Here is a 19,361-nt window from a genome sequence, read left to right on the forward strand (position 1 = left end):
TATGTGAAGGAATCCCTGGAGAAGGGACATATTCGCCCATCGTCATCACCACTGGGAGCAGGGTTCTTCTTTGTAGCCAAGAAGGATGGTTCGCTGAGACCGTGTATTGATTACCGCCTTCTTAATAAGATCACTGTTAAATTTCAGTATCCCTTGCCATTGTTATCTGACTTGTTTGCTCGGATTAAGGGGGCTAGTTGGTTCACTAAGATAGATCTTCGTGGTGCGTATAATCTGGTGAGAATCAGGCAAGGAGATGAATGGAAAACTGCATTCAATACGCCCAAGGGTCATTTTGAGTATCTAGTGATGCCGTTCGGACTTGCCAATGCTCCATCTGTGTTTCAGTCTTTTATGCATGACATCTTCCGTGAGTATCTGGATAAATTCCTGATTGTTTACTTGGATGACATTTTGATCTTCTCAGATGATTGGGAGTCTCATGTGAAGCAGGTCAGAATGGTTTTTCAGGTCCTGCGTGCTAACTCTTTGTTTGTGAAGGGATCAAAGTGTCTCTTCGGTGTGCAGAAAGTTTCATTTTTGGGGTTCATCTTTACCCCTTCTACTATCGAGATGGATCCAGTTAAGGTCCAAGCCATCCAGGATTGGATTCAGCCGACATCTCTGAAAAGTCTGCAAAAGTTCCTGGGCTTTGCTAATTTTTATCGTCGCTTCATCTGTAATTTTTCTAGCATTGCCAAACCATTGACCGATTTGACCAAGAAGGGTGCTGATTTGGTTAATTGGTCTTCTGCTGCTGTGGAAGCTTTTCAGGAGTTGAAGCGTCGTTTTTGTTCTGCCCCTGTGTTGTCAGCCAGATGTTTCTCTTCCGTTCCAGGTCGAGGTTGATGCTTCTGAGATTGGAGCAGGGGCGGTTTTGTCACAGAGAGGTTCTGATTGCTCAGTGATGAAACCATGTGCTTTCTTTTCCAGGAAGTTTTCGCCCGCTGAGCGTAATTATGATGTGGGCAATCGAGAGTTGCTGGCCATGAAGTGGGCATTCGAGGAGTGGCGTCATTGGCTTGAAGGAGCTAAGCATCGCGTGGTGGTATTGACTGATCATAAGAACTTGACTTATCTCGAGTCTGCCAAGCGCTTGAATCCTAGACAGGCCCGTTGGTCGTTATTTTTTGCCCGCTTCGACTTTGTGATTTCGTACCTTCCGGGCTCTAAAAATGTGAAGGCGGATGCTCTGTCTAGGAGTTTTGTGCCCGACTCTCCGGGTTTATCTGAGCCAGCGGGTATCCTCAAGGAAGGAGTCATTGTGTCTGCCATCTCCCCTGATTTGCGGCGGGTGCTGCAAAAATTTCAGGCGAATAAACCTGATCGTTGTCCAGCAGAGAAACTGTTCGTCCCTGATAGGTGGACTAATAAACTTATCTCTGAACTTCATTGTTCGGTGTTGGCTGGTCATCCTGGAATCTTTGGTACCAGAGAGTTAGTGGCTAGATCCTTCTGGTGGCCATCTCTGTCACGGGATGTACGTACTTTTGTGCAGTCCTGTGGGATTTGTGCTAGGGCTAAGCCCTGCTGTTCTCGTGCCAGGGGGTTGCTTTTGCCCTTGCCGGTCCCAAAGAGGCCTTGGACATATATTTCGATGGATTTCATTTCTGACCTTCCCGTTTCTCAAAAGATGTCAGTCATTTGGGTGGTCTGTGATCGCTTTTCTAAAATGGTCCATCTGGTGCCCTTGGCTAAATTGCCTTCCTCCTCTGATTTGGTACCTTTGTTCTTTCAGCATGTGGTTCGGTTGCATGGCATTCCTGAGAATATTGTTTCTGACAGAGGTTCCCAGTTTGTTTCAAGGTTTTGGCGAGCCTTTTGTGGTAGGATGGGCATTGACCTATCCTTTTCCTCGGCTTTCCATCCTCAGACTAATGGCCAGACCGAACAAACCAATCAGACCTTGGAAACATATCTGAGATGTTTTGTTTCTGCAGACCAGGATGATTGGGTGTCCTTTTTGCCGTTGGCTGAGTTCGCCCTTAATAATCGGGCCAGCTCGGCTACCTTGGTTTCTCCATTTTTTTGCAATTCTGGGTTCCATCCTCGTTTCTCTTCAGGACAGGTTGAGTCTTCGGACTGTCCTGGTGTGGATTCTGTGGTGGATAGGTTGCAGCAGATCTGGACTCAGGTAGTGGACAATTTGATCTTGTCCCAGGAGAAAGCTCAACTTTTCGCTAATCGCAGACGCCGTGTGGGTCCCCGACTTCGTGTTGGGTATCTGGTTTGGTTATCTTCTCGTCATATTCCTATGAAGGTTTCCTCTCCTAAATTTAAACCTCGTTTTATTGGTCCGTATAGGATTTCTGAGGTTCTCAATCCTGTGTCTTTTCGTTTGACCCTCCCAGACTCCTTTTCCATACATAATGTATTCCATAGGTCGTTGTTGCGGAGATACGTGGCACCTATGGTTCCATCTGTTGAGCCTCCTGCCCCGGTTTTGGTGGAGGGGGAATTGGAGTATATTGTGGAGAAGATTTTGGATTCTCGTGTTTCTAGACGGAAACTCCAGTATCTGGTTAAATGGAAGGGTTATGCTCAGGAAGATAATTCCTGGGTTTTTGCCTCTGATGTTCATGCTTCCGATCTTGTTCGTGCCTTTCATGCGGCTCATCCTGGTCGGCCTGGGGGCTCTGGTGAGGGTTCGGTGACCCCTCCTCAAGGGGGGGGTACTGTTGTGAATTCTGTGGCTGAATTCACTCCTGTGGTCACAAGTGGTACTGCAGCTTCTGAGCTTCCTCCCTCAGGTGTTCTGGTGAGCTCGTTAACTGCTTCATTACTTAAAGGGAACCTGTCACCTGAATTTGGCGGGACTGGTTTTGGGTCATATGGGCGGAGTTTTTGGGTGTTTGATTCACCCTTTCCTTACCCGCTGGCTGCATGCTGGCTGCAATATTGGATTGAAGTTCATTCTCTGTCCTCCATAGTACACGCCTGCACAAGGCAAGATTGCTTTGCGCAGGCGTGTACTATGGAGGACAGAGAATGAACTTCAATCCAATATTGCAGCCAGCATGCAGCCAACGGGTAAGGAAAGGGTGAATCAAACACCCGAAAACTCCGCCCATATGACCCAAAACCAGTCCCGCCAAATTCAGGTGACAGAGTCCCTTTAACTCCGCCTGATGCTGCTATCCTTGCTCCTTGTCAATGTTTCAGTGTTGGATCTGAGCTTCTCCTGATTGTTCCTGTGACCTGCTGCTCTGTATAGCTAAGTGCTTTTTGCTTTTTTGTTGCTTTTTTTCTGTCCAGCTTGTCTTTTGTTTTGCTGGAAGCTCTGAGACGCAAAGGGTGTACCGCCGTGCCGTTAGTTCGGCACGGTGGTTTTTTTTTGCCCCCTTTGCGTGGTTTTGCTTTAGGGTTTTTTGTAGACTGCAAAGTTCGCTTTACTGTCCTCGCTCTGTCCTAGAATATCGGGCCCCACTTTGCTGAATCTATTTCATCCCTACGTTTTGTCTTTTCATCTTACTCACAGTCATTATATGTGGGGGGCTGCCTTTTCCTTTGGGGAATTTCTCTGGGGCAAGTCAGGCCTATTTTTCTATCTTCAGGCTAGCTAGTTTCTTAGGCTGTGCCGAGTTGCCTAGGTAGTTGTTAGGCGCAATCCACAGCCGCTTTTAGTTGTGTTTAGGATAGGATCAGGTGTGCAGTCTACAGAGTTTCCACGTCTCAGAGCTCGTTCTTGTATTTTTGGGTATTTGTCAGATCACTGTGTGCGCTCTGATCGCTAAGCACACTGTGTTTCTGGATTGCCTTCATAACACCTGTCATTAGCAAACATAACAAGTCACACCGCATAAACGCTGTCGATCAAGCAGGAGACAGAGGTACTGGGAGGGGAATAGAGCTGGAGTGACGGTGGCTTCAGATCTAACAAAGCTCTTCAGCCTCAATTGCATATACGGTACATTGAAACGCTGATTCCTCTTTACGGAAGAGTGGATTGCCCACGTAAAGATATTGCTGGACTTGGCTTTGAAGAAGTTAACTGCATATGTAAATATCTGTTGTTTTTGGCCATGCCCCTTCTGCTAAGCCCTACCCACTGATTTTCAATACCTTTTTAAGAAGTGGGGAAAATAATGCAAATTGCTGCCCAGATATGGCAGGCACAATGAATTGCAAACTTTTTACATCACAAGAGTGTCTCACATGGCTTAATAAGTTCAGTCATTAAAGGCATTGTCCAGTACTAGGTCAGCCCCTCCTCGAGCTAAGCAAATGCCCAGGTCTATTATTAAAAGGGCCGCAGCCTTTATACGATAGAAACTGGATTGATGATGCCAGTCCTGCATTATCCGTGCAATTTTTGCAGAATAGAAGGACTTTTTGGTGACCTCATGGCGATGTTACCAAAGGTCTTTAACCTTGTATGTGCCAGAAGAGCCTGGTATGTGCTCTGTGTGTGACGCACAGCGTGTGCACCGTGCAGTATATACATGTAGCATCCACAGTTAAAAAATGTCGGCAGAAGAGACGAAGATTCGTAGGAATAAATGTTGGCAATCGGCCAATGAACGAGCAAAATTCTTATTCATTGAATGATTGCATTAGTTATGGCAGAATAAAAATCCTCCTCCTCGGCAGCACATTGCTCGGTGTAGAAAGGATGACCTGTAGTCTGTCAGGCATTGCGTGTGATGGTGCCATATGTTAGTATTTGGGGTCCTTACTTTTCATTTTTGCCCAGTTCCCCACTTTGTAAATCCATCTTTGATATTTGCTGATTGTGCACTCGTCCTTAGCTACAAGGGTGCAAGTCCCCTCGTGATGCAGAACAACCCCTTTAAGCAAGCCATGCACTTTTAATTACCATCAGCTGTTTTCTGTTTTTATTGCGGCACTGGACAACCTAATGTATTTGGGAGCCCCTCAACTCTCCCCCGATGGCAGATGTCTTTTTACGGGGTCAATCCTTTCTGTGTTCAGGGAAGATGAGCAGCTACCAAAGGTGTCTGTGGCCTGAATATGGCTCCGGCTTCCCGGGTGATGCTGGGTTGAAGAATCTTATGATAGACTAGATGGTGGCCCGATTCTAACGCATCGGGTATTCTAGAATATGCATGTCCATGTAGTATATTGCCCAGCCCACGTAGTATATTGCCCAGCCCACGTAGTATATTGCCCAGCCCACGTAGTATATTGCCCAGCCCACGTAGTATATTGCCCAGCCCGCGCAGTACCACGCACGTAGTGTATAGCACAGCCCGCGCAGTGCATTGCACAGCCACGTAGTAGTATATAATACAGCCCACATAATATATTGCACAACCCACGCAGTATATAGCAGTGTGTGCACCATATCCCTGTTAAAAAAAAAGAAAAAAGAAAAAAATTTAAATAAAAAATAGTTATATACTCACCTTCCGTTGGTCCCTGGACCCAGGCAGCGTTTACAGACGCTCCTCGCGCGCTCCAGTCTCGAGTGCATTGCGGTCTCGCGAGATGATGACGTAGCGGTCTTGCGAGACCGCTACGTCATCATCTTGCGAGATCGCAATGCATGGACCGGTTACCGGAGCGTCGCGAGGAGCAGGAAAGGCGCCGGAAGGTGAGTATATGATGATTTTTTAAAATTATTGTTAACATTAGATCTTTTTACTATTGATGCTGCATAGACAGCATCAATAGTAAAACAGTTGGTCACACAGGGTTAATAGCAGCGTTAATTAAGTGGCTGGGCAATATATGATGTGGGCTGGGCAATATACTACGTGGCTGGGCAGTATACGACGTGGCCATGCATATTCTAGAATACCCGATGCGTTAGAATCGGGCCACCATCTAGTCATTTATAAGCCTGGAGTAAAAGCTCTGATAAGAAGATCCATCTGCAGTTTGTTGGGCTGGCCGAGCAGAAGGAAGAAGTTTCCAGCAATGGAATCCTATTCCTTCATAACTTCAATAATAAAGAGTGAAGAACCAAATAATTCTACTAAAGGAGGAACATAGTTTTTACATTGAAGAAGAGCTCCCATCAAACATTTTATGACATAAATTTATGTATAGGTAGTGTAAGATCAGTGATCTAGTCAACGATTGCCGTCTTCCCCAGTTTCCAGCTCTGCTCCAGTCCACTTCTGGGTCACGTGACTTCTATTCTGACTTGCCGGCTCACTCTGGGGCTTATGTGCGCGCCTGAAATGGCTTTAATGATATAAGGCCACAGCACGTTAGAGCCAGACTCCATAGACTTACATTGGAAAAGACTTTCCGGTCATGCTTAAACCGCAGTGTGATTTGGAGAGTCGGAATAGAAGTCATGTGACCCAGAAGAGGAATGGAGCGGAGCTGGAAACGGAGGAAGACGGCAATTAGTAAGTGTAATAGAATATTATATTAAAAAAAAAAGTTTCATGGGACTGCTTTAATACATTTTTCTGATTTGGGAACCGTAGCTATATCATTACAAACCATTTGTTGGTACTTGTAATATCTTTTAGAAATTTTTTTGGCATCATAGCCTCGTGGTGATGACGAAATGGCTGATCCTCTTACACAGGGGTGTCAAACTGCATTCCTCGAGGGCTGCAGACAGGTCATGTTTTCAGGATTTCCTTGTACTGCACAGGTGATAATTTAATCACCTACACACATAATGATTGCAGCACCTTGTGCAATGCTAAGGAAATCTTGAAAACACGCATGGTTTGCGGCCCTCGAGGAATGCAATTTGACACCCCTGCTCTTACATTTACACCTCTCGGTGCTTGCTTTTTGCTTTCTCGGGTGAATGTAAGAGACTGAGTCGCTTGGGAAAAGAAATGGATGATGGTGTCCAGTAAAAGTGGTGATAAATAATTGTAATTTATAGGCACAGTAAGTTTACCCAGATTTTCTGTAATTATTACTGAGGTGGAAGACAAAAGGAAGCACCAAACAAGTAGCCATAAATTAGGTTTCTCATGTAAGCAGTGATGGGAAGAAGCTGTGCTCAGCCCGCAGCAGTGGGATGGCGGTGAGCATCTGCTAAGCAGCAGGGCACTGCTCGGAGAGCGCCGCAGGCTATTCGCTTACACGCACGTGCTCCCTGGAAAGCAATGTGTTTCCTGTTGATAGAACGGCCGAATAGATACTTCCAGGCTCTGGTCAGGACAGACATAAACCATGAGGGAAATAGATCAGAAAGTTCTTTTATATATCAGTCAATTCCAGGTCAGGTTTTCGGCAGGATATACAGTACAGACCAAAAGTTTGGACACACCTTCTCATTTACAGATTTTTCTGTATTTTCATGACTATGAAAATTGTACATTCACACTGAAGGCATCAAATCTATGAATTAACACATGTGGAATTATATACTTAACAAAAAAGTGTGAAACAACTGAAATTATGTCTTATATTCTAGATTCTTCAAAGTAGCCACCTTTTGCTTTGATGACTGCTTTGCACACGCTTGGCATTCTCTTGATGAGCATCAGGGGCTTATCTATAGCATTCTGTAATGCTGTAGATAAGCCCCCGATGTATCCTGAAAGATGAGAAAAAGAGGTTATATTATACTCACCTGGGGCGGCTGTCCCGCTGCGGTCCGGTCTGATGGGCGTACTGCAGTACTTTTGCTCTGCCCTCAACAGGGCAGACAAAGTACGCCGGAGCCAGAGCCTCAGCGTGAAGACAAGAAGAGGACGTCATCGTAAGAAGATGGGAGGCCCCGGACCGCGACGCCCATCAGACCGGACCACAGTGGGACCGCCCCTGGATGAGTATAATCTAAGCTCTTTTTCTCATCTTTCAGGATACATCAGGGGCTTATCTACAGCTTTACCGAATGCTGTAGATAAGCCCCTGATGCTGGTGGGCTTAGCTCATCTTCGATTTTGGGGGTGACAGGTTCCCTTTAATGAGAAGAGTGCAACACACACGCACATATAATAATGCGGTGTAAAAAGACTACATAAGAGGCGAGCAGGGACACTGAGCTACTATAAAGTGCAATGTGTCCTCAGACCCTCCTCGCAGCAGTGATCCCAGGGGGGACTCTGGTAGAATGGGTATTTTGTACATATCAACAAATTCAGGCTTTTTGCTTTTTAGAGTGAGTGTCATCAGAAAATTACTAATGCTTTTAAAAATGTATTTTTTAATTTTTCTCCTATCACAAACTATTCAAAAAATTATATAAAAATTTTGCAATTTTCACTCTGGCCACTAGGGCTTTTTTAGATTCCTACTTCCTGTTCATTCATTGTGTCTACATACTCATTAGTGGACTCTGACCCTAGCTTTTGTATTAAAGCATCTCCTGAGTGTGTGCAAGGATATTTTGAAGGTAGGTGGAAGCAGAAGTGACATTTGCCTAATGTGATTGGTGGATCCTGTGTTACCAGCTGGGTATAGAGGGGTATATACCAGTCATTGTATTCTTGCCTGCAGTGATAATGTGAGTGCTAACAAGTATTCTGAAAAAGAAAAAAAAAAACTAAAGGGATTGTCATTAGTTTTTTACTATGTAATCTTAGAGCAGAATGATGTAGGGGCAGAGACCCTGATTCCAGTGATGTCACTTACTGGGCTGTTTCAAAAACGTCAATGCTTTTTCAGCAGGAGATTATTACTAGTGATGAGCGAGTGTACTCTTTGTTCGGGTTTTCCTGAGCACGCTCGGGTGACCTCTGAGTATTTGTGACTGCTCGGAGATTAAGTTTTCATCACCTCAGCAGCATGATTTGCGGCTACTAGCCAGGCTGAGTACATGTGGGGGTTGCCTGGTTGCTGGGGATCCCCACATGTACTCAGCCTGGCTAGTAGCTGTAAATCATTCAGCTGCCGCGATGAAAACTAAATCTTCGAGCAGTCATAAATACTCGGATGTCACCCGAGTGTGCCCAGGAAAACCCAAACAAAGAGTACACTCGCTCATCACTAATTATCACTTCAGGACTAGGTGTCAACTGCTCTGTGTAACCCCGCCATCACCACTGATTGGCAGCTTTCTGCCTATGCACAGAGTACACAAAGCAGCCAATCGGTGATGTGGGCGGGGTTATACACAGCTCAGCATTTAGAGAACTGCTAGATCTGTAGCAGATAAAACTGTGACTGTGTCAAAATGACGGCATGCAGACTTACAAGTGATTCATCACTAGAATCAGGGACTCTGATCCTGCATCATGCTGCTCTCGGATTACATAGCACAAAATTTTGCTGACAGATTCCATTTAAAGCAAAAGCTTGAGTGAAACAATAGACCATTTTCTGATAAATTCCTTTTAGTGAATGACGATATACATGAAGCAGACGGCCAGTGGTCGCCCCTGTATTTACTTTATACGTACTGTGGGGTCTTGCCCTCTGACCCTGCCGCACACCCCTGACCGCTGCCTCTTCGCGATCCTCCATGTTTTCTGTAACTTCTCTGTTGTGGTTTCTCTACCTTGTCGCCTGCTGACATGTTCCCCTTTGTGCCGTGGGCAGGAAGCAGCTGTTGTAGATGTCGCCGGTGGGCCCTGCGCTGTGATTGTGGCAGCGCTCTCTGATAGTTTATTCTTATCAGTCATATGTTAAATCCTCTTTGTAGTGAAGGACTTACTGCTTCAGTTCTGCTAAGGTTAAGATGAGCATATGTCCGCGCAGAGGTCAGCACGGGAGCGCCTGGGGCCCCTGATGGCTCTTCAGCATGGCGGAAACTCAAAGACTCCTCTGTTCTGGAGCTTCGGTTTATTGATGCACATAAAGGAGCCGACGACTTTATATTTACAAGAGATCTTGTCCGCAGAAAACGTAGAGTCTCGGGCTACAAATCTCCAAATGATGGCACCAGATTCAGGAGGACATTTACATTAGTGTGCATCTGCCACCGGACAGAAGAACGTTCCAAAATGGACTTCTGAAGGATGCCCTGAAGAGGCAGGAGGCACCAAAAGAACAGCTACCCCCAGCCCTACAATGGTGTGAAGAAAGGAACACGTATATTTGTAGTGGCATCATCCAAAACTACAGCGAGTTAGTGATCGATCCGACCTCCATCTGTCATCCAGCTCCAGTTACATCTAGGAGAACCTTTTAAAGGGACACTTTTTGTATCTGGCCTGTAATGGCAGGCCGGGGTAGGAGCCTGCCTAAACGTACCTGTGTGTAGCATTTTCGTTGCTTCTGGTGTTTATTCTGGTGTCTGAAGTTCTATCCTCCCTGCAGAGCTTGCTTCCCATCATTGGGGCGGTGCAGGGAACAGTCACTCCTGGGATCCTCCGCACATGAGGGGGAACAGACTGTCAATCACAGTGGTGGGGAGTGACTACAGCGGGGTCACCGTGTAGAGAGCGGTAACTGTAACAGTCCCTGCACCACCCCGAGGATTGGAAGTGAGCGCCTGCAGGGAAAATGTAACTTCGCTTTCTCCCTGTACCTGCTGCTCCAGTTAGACAGCCAGACATGATTTCATTGCTATTTACCTGCAGATTACTATTGCTGCATTTATAGACGTGACTGGTTCCCTTTAAGAGGCCAAGAGTAAGCAGGAGCAATAAATCTCCGATGTATTCTGTATTGCAGCTTTACAACTTTGGAGAGACGGCCTCCATTGTTTTCTGGACTGACACGTGGAAACCGGAGAGCTTTTATGACAAAATCCGGAGGAACCGCCTGAGTGGATTGCACACGCTCTGCCTACTAGGTAACACAGATCTAGCGCAGCCTCATTGCCGGGTTGATCTTTCACTTTAATTTTCTGAAGGCTGTGTTTGCCGTAATTTGTTTACAGCTCTTTGCCAAGGTGATCGGCTACCGCTGCAGTCTGCTGTGGTGGCCACACGTGCAGTGCTTCCATGGAGGCTGGGTGACGGCACCCTCCTGAAAATAAGAGTGCTCCAACCCCGTAAGCTAATCCTGGCAGTCGCCATGAGCGGACATCAGGAGCACGTTCTACAGCTTTGCTCCTTCCTCTTTTGTTATCCACAAGATTAATAAATCTGAGCATCTCCATTGTCATTGTGAGAGGGGCGTGTCCCCACAATAGCACTGATTGGACACCATCCATCACTGTCTGGCGACACACCCCCGACTAGTGTGCAAACCCCGCCTCTAGGGCATTAAGGGGAAAGGTCAACACCCAGTTGTCAGTTTATTACACATGTCCTGGAGGAATTATGGAAGAACGGCACAGCGTGCGAGTAAGTAAGTGTAGAGTTTAGTTTTTGGTGTTCCTATTACTAATGACACCATAAGTATCATAATAAAAACCACACACGTCTACACCTCTTATTCTTCAGAGCCTGCTTCTGTATAAGCGACCCCGTTCCTCACAACCACAGTGACCGACGCCACTTGGGTCACTGTGGACCCGCCCCGCTTGGGTCACTGTGGACCCGCCTTGCCTGGGTCACACTGGACCCGCCCCGCCTGGGTCACTGTGGACCCGCCCCGCCTGGGTCACTGTGGACCCGCCCCGCCTGGGTCACTGTGGACCCGCCCCGCCTGGGTCACTGTGGACCCGCCCCGCCTGGGTCACTGTGGACCCGCCCCGCCTGGGTCACACTGGACCCGCCCCGCCTGGGTCACTGTGGACCCGCCCCGCCTGGGTCACTGTGGACCCGCCCCGCCTGGGTCACACTGGACCCGCCCCGCCTGGGTCACACTGGACCCGCCCCGCCTGGGTCACTGTGGACCCGCCCCGCCTGGGTCACTGTGGACCCGCCCCGCCTGGGTCACTGTGGACCCGCCCCGCCTGGGTCACTGTGGACCCGCCCCGCCTGGGTCACACTGGACCCGCCCCGCCTGGGTCACACTGGACCCGCCCCGCCTGGGTCACACTGGACCCGCCCCGCCTGGGTCACACTGGACCCGCCCCGCCTGGGTCACACTGGACCCGCCCCGCCTGGGTCACACTGGACCCGCCCCGCCTGGGTCACACTGGACCCGCCCCGCCTGGGTCACACTGGACCCGCCCCGCCTGGGTCACACTGGACCCGCCCCGCCTGGGTCACACTGGACCCGCCCCGCCTGGGTCACACTGGACCCGCCCCGCCTGGGTCACACTGGACCCGCCCCGCCTGGGTCACACTGGACCCGCCCCGCCTGGGTCACACTGGACCCGCCCCGCCTGGGTCACACTGGACCCGCCCCGCCTGGGTCACACTGGACCCGCCCCGCCTGGGTCAGGGTGGGCACCCTCCTGTGTAGTAAAGCCAATTCTTAAATTCTAATTAATTCACATGGCAAGTCTGGCCTTTTTTCACCCAAATAACTGCTTATACAATGTGGCTGCGGAGGTGTAAAGTATGTTGTGCCACTTTTCTATATATTTTTGTTAAACTGAAGCGGACGTACTTTAATCTTCGTTGTGTGTCCTTTACTCTGGTAACATTTTTTTTTGTATTTTTTCCTACAGATATAAAGGTGAAGGAGCAGTCCATAGAGAACCTTATGAAGTGAGTGTTTATCCTGCAGTAGAAAAGATATATATCTTTCCTGTGTCCGGCAGTAACTATTGCTATACTGACGGCAGCCCACCAAAGCAGCGCTGGACCTTTAAATCCCATATATGTTTATACTGACCTCTGCTGGACAATTGGAGAACAGCAAAACGTAACTCATCCATCTCATTAGTGGGTTGATCAGTAGCACCAGACGTGCGCTGCGATGAGCGGTCGCTGCCATGATTTGGACATGTAAAGGTCTATGTACATCAGTGTACCCCATCTTCAGTCCTCACAGCCCCCAACAGATCATGATTTCAGGATTTCCTTAGTATCCTCACAGAGGATAATGCCATATCCTCTGGGAAATCCTTACCACGTGATCTGTTGGGGGAGCCTGAGGACTGAATTTGGGGAATACTGATGTAGTCAAATCCATTTTGTATTCGTGGTATTGATTAAACTGCATGGTGTATTCTGGCAGCGTTTAGGAACAATAGAAAGTTTATTAAAACAATATGGAAACCGTGTAACATCTGGTGAGTCCACATCCGTCAGATTGGCTCTGGATAATTCTGCATTGAATTTGAGCCAAAGTCCTCATCATTTCTTGCTGATTTGGGGGCAGATTTTCTTCTGCAAATTAAAACCAATGACCTGGAGTAAAACCAAATAAAACCAGTCTTCCCACCATCAGCCGTCCCCATGATGAGGTTTCTCTGGCCCCCCACTGGTCCTTGAGTTTCCGGCTCCAGCCATGATCTCTGAAGCCTGGGAAGGGGCCAGTAAATGGATATCATGAGAGATGCCTCAGACTGGGGGCTGCAGAAGACTCGGAATTTGAGGGGGTTTCTTTACTGTTTATTTTAGCCACTTTTCTACACCCAAGGCTCCATAGTACAAAGATTTGATTACAGATTTTCAGTTCCCAATCAATGTCAATATGAAAAATCCACAACACAACCATTTCATGCTCCTTTTCCACAGTAATGACCATACTGGAGGTGTAGGAATCTGCTGAGGGATTATTTGTTATTCTTCTATTACAGAGGGAAAAATGTTTTCGAGCCCCCTCGTTACATGAGCCTAAATCAAGCAGCGGAGCAACTTCTGCAGATTGTACAGAACAGGAGAGAACTGGGAGAGGAGCTGGGTGAGTATAATGTGGGTGCTGGGCCGTATGGGCCGCGCGGTGTACAGTGAAGATCTGCAGAGAGCTGGTGCCCCTTACCATTGTAAGAGCCGTGTTCACACTACAGACCCCGTTTGTACAGGATTTATGATGGATCGTTGGTGATCTGCTTGCTATTTCATTCAATTTTCCCATCAGGTTTCCATGGTCTTTGAGAATGTGAATAGTGGAAATGTAAAAATAAGTAATGGATTCATCTAACAGATTATCACCAATCTATCACGGGTCCTGTGTAAATAGAAGGGATGGGTGGCACTCTGTAGACTGGGTGCTCAGGTGGGATTCCACCCAATGCACTGACTATAAAGAACCCGCCACTCCACTTTGGGTTCTTTATATTTATTCCTATGACAATAGACGTCCCGATACCAGCCACTGTAAACTGTGCCCAACTCCACACGTTTTTTTGTTTGCTTTTGCGAGTCATGCTAAAGATACCTTTAGTGAAAGACTTTGTCCACAAAGGACATACCCACTGGGAATTTTCTACAGTGACTCTACAAGGGCAAAATCGACATCAAATTGTGCAGATTTTGATGTGAAAGTCACGTGGATTTAACACTGATTTCACCATTTGCATTGCTGAGGTTGAAGTCGGCAGTGAAAAATTCACTTCTCTTGAATATAAAGATTAGTGGGGAGCGAGTATACTCGTTACTCGGGTTTCTCCGAGCATATTCGGGTGTCCTCTGAGTATTTCGGCGTGCTCGGAGATTGTTTTTGTCTTCTGAGCTGCATGATTTGTGGCTGCTAGACAACCTGAACACTTGTGGAGATTCCCTAACAAACGGGCAATCCCCACATATATTCAGGTTGTCTAACAGCCGCAAATCATGGAGCTGCGGCGACTCAAACATACGAAGATACTGGGAGAACACCCAAGCATGCTGGGAAAACCCGAGCAACGAGCACACTCGCTCATCACTAGTAAAGATGAGATTTCAAAAATCTCATTCACAAAGTTCCTATGTAAATTATGCTGCTAATTTTTCACATCAGATCTGCGGCTTTTAGACCTACCCCATGAGTATGTTTTTGGCCGGCTCCAGGTTGTCGTTGCCCTTGGGCGAAAGAGCCTCAGTGGGCCCCTTTAACACATGCCACAATTCACAATGCATCTATACAGCAGAGAAATCTAGGTATAGAGCAATGCTGAAGATTCCACTTCTTACATTACATGAGTGCAGGGGCGGACACTGATACATCGGCTTCCCAAGCGGTATGTCCGCCCCTGCATAAGTGATATCTATTGTAAATTCCACAATAGCTCAGAAACTGGACAGTACAGTCCTCCATACAGTATTATGGACCCCATATATTGCTCCATACAGAATACTGGCCCCATATAATGCTCCATACAGAATAATGGGCCCCATATATGGCTCCATATAGAATTATGGCCCCAAATGCTCCACACAGAGTAATGAGCCCCATATATTGCTCTATACAGAATAGTGACCCCCATATATTGCTCTATACAGAATAGTGAGACCCATATATTGCTCTATACAGAATAGTGAGCCCCATATAATGCTCCATACAGAATAATGGGCCCCATATATTGTTCTATACAGAATAGTGAGCCCCATATATTGCTCCATGCAGAATAGTGAGCCCCATATATTGCTCTGTACAGAATAGTCAGCCCCATATATTGCTCCGTACAGAATAGTGAGCCCCATATAATGCTCCATACAGAATAATGGGCCCCATATATTGTTCTATACAGAATAGTGAGCCCCATATAATGCTCCATACAGAATAATGGGCCCCATATATTGCTCTGTACATAATAGTGAGCCCCATATATTGCTCTGTACATAATAGTGAGCCCCATATATTGCTCTGTACATAATAGTGAGCCCCATATATTGCTCTGTACATAATAGTGAGCCCCATATATTGCTCTGTACAAAATAGTGAGCCCCATATATTGCTCTGTACATAATAGTGAGCCCCATATATTGCTCTGTACATAATAGTGAGCCCCATATATTGCTTTATACAGAATAGTGAGCCCCATATATTGCTCTATACAGAATAGTGAGCCCCATATATTGCTCTGTACAGAATAGTGAGCCCCATATATTGCTCTGTACAGAATAGTGAGCCCCATATATTGCTCTGTACAGAATAGTGAGCCCCATATATTGCTCTATACAGAATAGTGAGCCCCATATATTGCTCTGTACAGAATAGTGAGCCCCATATATTGCTCTGTACAGAATAGTGAGCCCCATATATTGCTCCATACAGAATAGTGAGCCCCATATATTGCTCCATACATTATTATGGGCACCACATAGTGCCCCATATATTGCTCCAGATAGAATGGACGCAACAAATATTGCACCATACAGTAAAATGAGCCCCATATATCGTTCCATACAGTGTATTATAGGCCCCATATATTGCTGCATACAGAATAATGGAACCCTTATATTGCTCCATACAGTATGAGCCACATATAATGCGCCATACTTAATGGATCCCATATAATTTTCCATACAGTATATGATGGGCTCCATATATTGCTCCATATATAATGGGCCTTATATGATGGGGCCCCTATATGACGCTCCACTGTATAATGGGCCCCATATATGATGCTACACTATGATGGGCCCCATATATGATTTTCCTAACATAAATTAAATGCTCACTGGCCGTGGCTCTGCTTTGGACTCGCCGGCATCTTTTGGCTCTCTGCACTGTGACTGTTCAGGTAGAGGGCGCACAGACGTGATGTCATTGCTTCCCTCTGACCTGAACATCACAGTCCGAAGACACCGCAGCGGGGAGAGGTAAGTATCGCAAGTGCTGGGGCCCTGATCATGTGGGAGGGCCCACTTGCAGGCACTGGACCCCCTTTGCGTGCCTTGTGCCCCCACTCCTGCTCATGGCCCCCGCACTTGCCCGGGTGCTAACGCCGGCCCTGGGTATGTTCACTCAGGTATAGCGGGTGGACATTTTCATTTGCAGTGAATCATTTTGCTGCAAATCTAAGTACTGTAAGATCTGCAAATGTCCTGAAATGACATGTAACACTCGGAGGTCTCCTAGGACTGTAACCAATCCCTGACAACATCTTTAATGCAAACACTGCCTTATTAGTGTCAGTGTCTCAACATATCTGGTTATGAGTAACTGGATGGCGGTCGTTCGCCCCTGCTGTGCTGTCACAGTATTTTATAGTTTCTTCAATCATTCATGGCTTTCTTTCCTCATGTCTGTGGCTAATCTGTGACATCCTCTCACTATTCCAGTTAACCCCAAATAGCTGCATTCCCTTCCTAAGCTTTTCTACAGGCTACAGTAGTCCCTTCTGATTGACTCTGCTATACCATGTGATAGCCGCAAGGCAACGCTGTGAAGCCCGCCCAGCCGCTCTTCTGCAGTGTGTAAACATCAACTGACATTTTAGGCAATTTGTGTTAATCCAATCCTAGATCGTTCAAATTCACCAGGTTAAGCAAACTCCTAAATATTTGATGCAAATTTGCATTGAACGATTTGCATGTTTTAGCACAAGCGTATCCTCAGTAGTGATGAGCGAATGTGGTCGGACAAGGGGCTATCCTCGCATGCTCAGGTGCTAACCCAGTGGCCCTTAAGTCCCTGTGGCTGCATGTCTCGCGGATGTTCGACAGCCGCAACATATGCAGGGATTGCCTGGTTTCTAGACAATCTCTGCATATGGTGCCTCCTGTCGAACAACCGCGACACTTGCAGCCATGGGGACTCAAACATATTATTCGAGCACAGGAAGACACTGTTAGCATGTGCGGATAACACCTTATCTGACCGTTCGCTCTTCACTAATCCTTAGTCCAAACGTTGCTGATTCTGCACCATGACTCGGAACAATATACAGTACAAAACCCCATTGACGCGTACTGGAAATTTTCAAAATGGAAATCTGAGCATGAAGCGAATTTCCAACCCTGTCGCGGTCAATTCACAAAGATAGAACTTCAGCTAAGTCATTGCTGTGCGAATAGGGAATAAAAGGTAGAAAACCAGACAAACAGCCACTGATCTGCACGGGAAAATCCACTGGCCAAACAGGATCTGGTGCAATATTCCTCCTGTGCAAGATTTCAAGGATTTTTTTTTTTAATCTTAGAAGACGTTAGATACATGACCCCATCTTATTAGCGGCATTATTTAATGTTCCATTCGTATCCTTTTGGCGTGCAGATGCCACATCCTGCATGAGGTCAGCGACACACCCAGGCCCTTGAGACTGACAGCACAGGATGGGCTTCCTCCATCCTTAGCCGAAACGGCAGAAATTGCCATTTATAAACACCTCCTTATCTCCCGAAGGAACTGACATGTCTGCCCTCATCTCCTCCTCTTGGAAGAACGTCCTTCGATGTTGTGTAAACCGTGTCAAGCACCTTCTTTACTATTGCATCAATCACACGGCTGCCCAGAATAAAGGATTTTATTGCGATGCCACCTAAAATACCAAGGATTTGCATGTGTGCCAGTGATTCTAGATGTAAGGGGAAGTGAAAACGAGTAATGAAATATTGTATTCATTGACATGTGGGAACTGAGCTAAATAGAAGACTGTATTGTGGTACAAATAAATGTTTCTGTTCTGGCCCCCAGCTCTAACTGAGAACACAATCTGCGTGGGACTGGCCCGAGTGGGGGCATCTGACCAGCATATAGCGGCGGGCACGCTGCAGCAGCTCAGCACGGTTGACTTCGGAGGTCCTCTTCATTCCCTGGTGATAAGCGGCTGCATGCATCCCCTAGAACTGGATATGCTAAGACTGTTTGCCGTGGAGCCCTCTAGTTTCGATCAGATAAATGTGGAAGATAGCTCGACATATCTGTCATCATAGACCATCTGTGCCGAATCCGCAGCCCCCCTGTGTAGGGGGCAGCACACGGTGCTCTGTGCGTGTCCCCCCCCATTGTGTTACTGTGCCACTCTCACTAGCGATATAGCCGTATACTAGGGATGCACCAACTCCACGTTTTTATTAATATTACTCCGGATATGGACCAAACCCTCCAAGATGCCGCATGTTGGTACATCCATAATATATGCTCAAGCACTTTAATAGAAACCTGTTCCTCCATGTCCATCCTTCACTGCGCTACTGGTATTTATTTGGAAACACAGGGATTTTCCAGGAAAACGTGTTCTTATGCTTACAAATAAACTGATCACATTTTCAAAAAATTTTCATTGGTGTTAATCTCCTTTTTGTAATATACCTGTGAAGTTAATTCGCACCTTTTCATGTGTTTTTTTTTTTCCCCTGCAACCAGTTAACGGGGTGGTCTCAATTTTGTAAAGGGAGTCTGGCACCAACAATGCTCAAATGTAAACTATTTATGCATTCGTATAGGGAACTCTGGACCCTATAAAAAAAAAAAATCAGATTTGAGCTACAGATTATATTTTTGTGCAAAAACATTATTACACCCCCATTAATTACCATCCTGCGCTCCTCGCCTATAGTTGATTGACAGCACTACAAGGAGCACTGCTTTTATTGAATCCTCAGTCCTGCACTCACCGACACCGCAGGAGCTGAAAACTCACCCTCTGATCACCCAGTCCAGTCTGTAGTGGTCTCTTGCTGCACACAGGATCTCGCAGCGGCAGCCAATGCTGACAGGTGAAGGAGGTGAGTCCTGACAGTGTGCACTTGGCTCCTGCACTGTCAGTGTGTACTTTAAAATCTATACCACAAATGACTTTTACAGGGATATATATATATATATATATATATATATATATATATATATATATATATATATATATATATATATATTTTCTA

General features: G+C 46.5%; 1 protein-coding gene across 2 annotated transcripts in view; it reads left to right on the plus strand.

Annotated features, from left to right (window-relative positions):
• The window catches only part of DPH5 (diphthamide biosynthesis 5), a 30,153-nt gene extending 11,396 nt beyond the window's left edge, over nucleotides 1-18,757 (plus strand). Inside the window, exons 4-8 of one of the 2 annotated variants that reach the window (XM_069737392.1) lie at nucleotides 10,501-10,621; nucleotides 10,709-10,822; nucleotides 12,335-12,374; nucleotides 13,412-13,515; nucleotides 18,175-18,757. In XM_069737392.1, the coding sequence (XP_069593493.1) occupies nucleotides 10,501-10,621; nucleotides 10,709-10,822; nucleotides 12,335-12,374; nucleotides 13,412-13,515; nucleotides 18,175-18,413 (618 nt within the window). In that variant the 3' untranslated portion in view covers nucleotides 18,414-18,757. The remainder of the gene's footprint in view (nucleotides 1-10,500; nucleotides 10,622-10,708; nucleotides 10,823-12,334; nucleotides 12,375-13,411; nucleotides 13,516-18,174) is intronic. The other variant, XM_069737393.1, reaches the window with a different exon arrangement.
• The last annotated feature ends 604 nt before the right edge of the window (nucleotides 18,758-19,361 follow it).

This window comes from Ranitomeya imitator, chromosome 8, assembly GCF_032444005.1.
Source record: "Ranitomeya imitator isolate aRanImi1 chromosome 8, aRanImi1.pri, whole genome shotgun sequence".
NCBI classification, from domain to species: domain Eukaryota; kingdom Metazoa; phylum Chordata; class Amphibia; order Anura; family Dendrobatidae; genus Ranitomeya; species Ranitomeya imitator.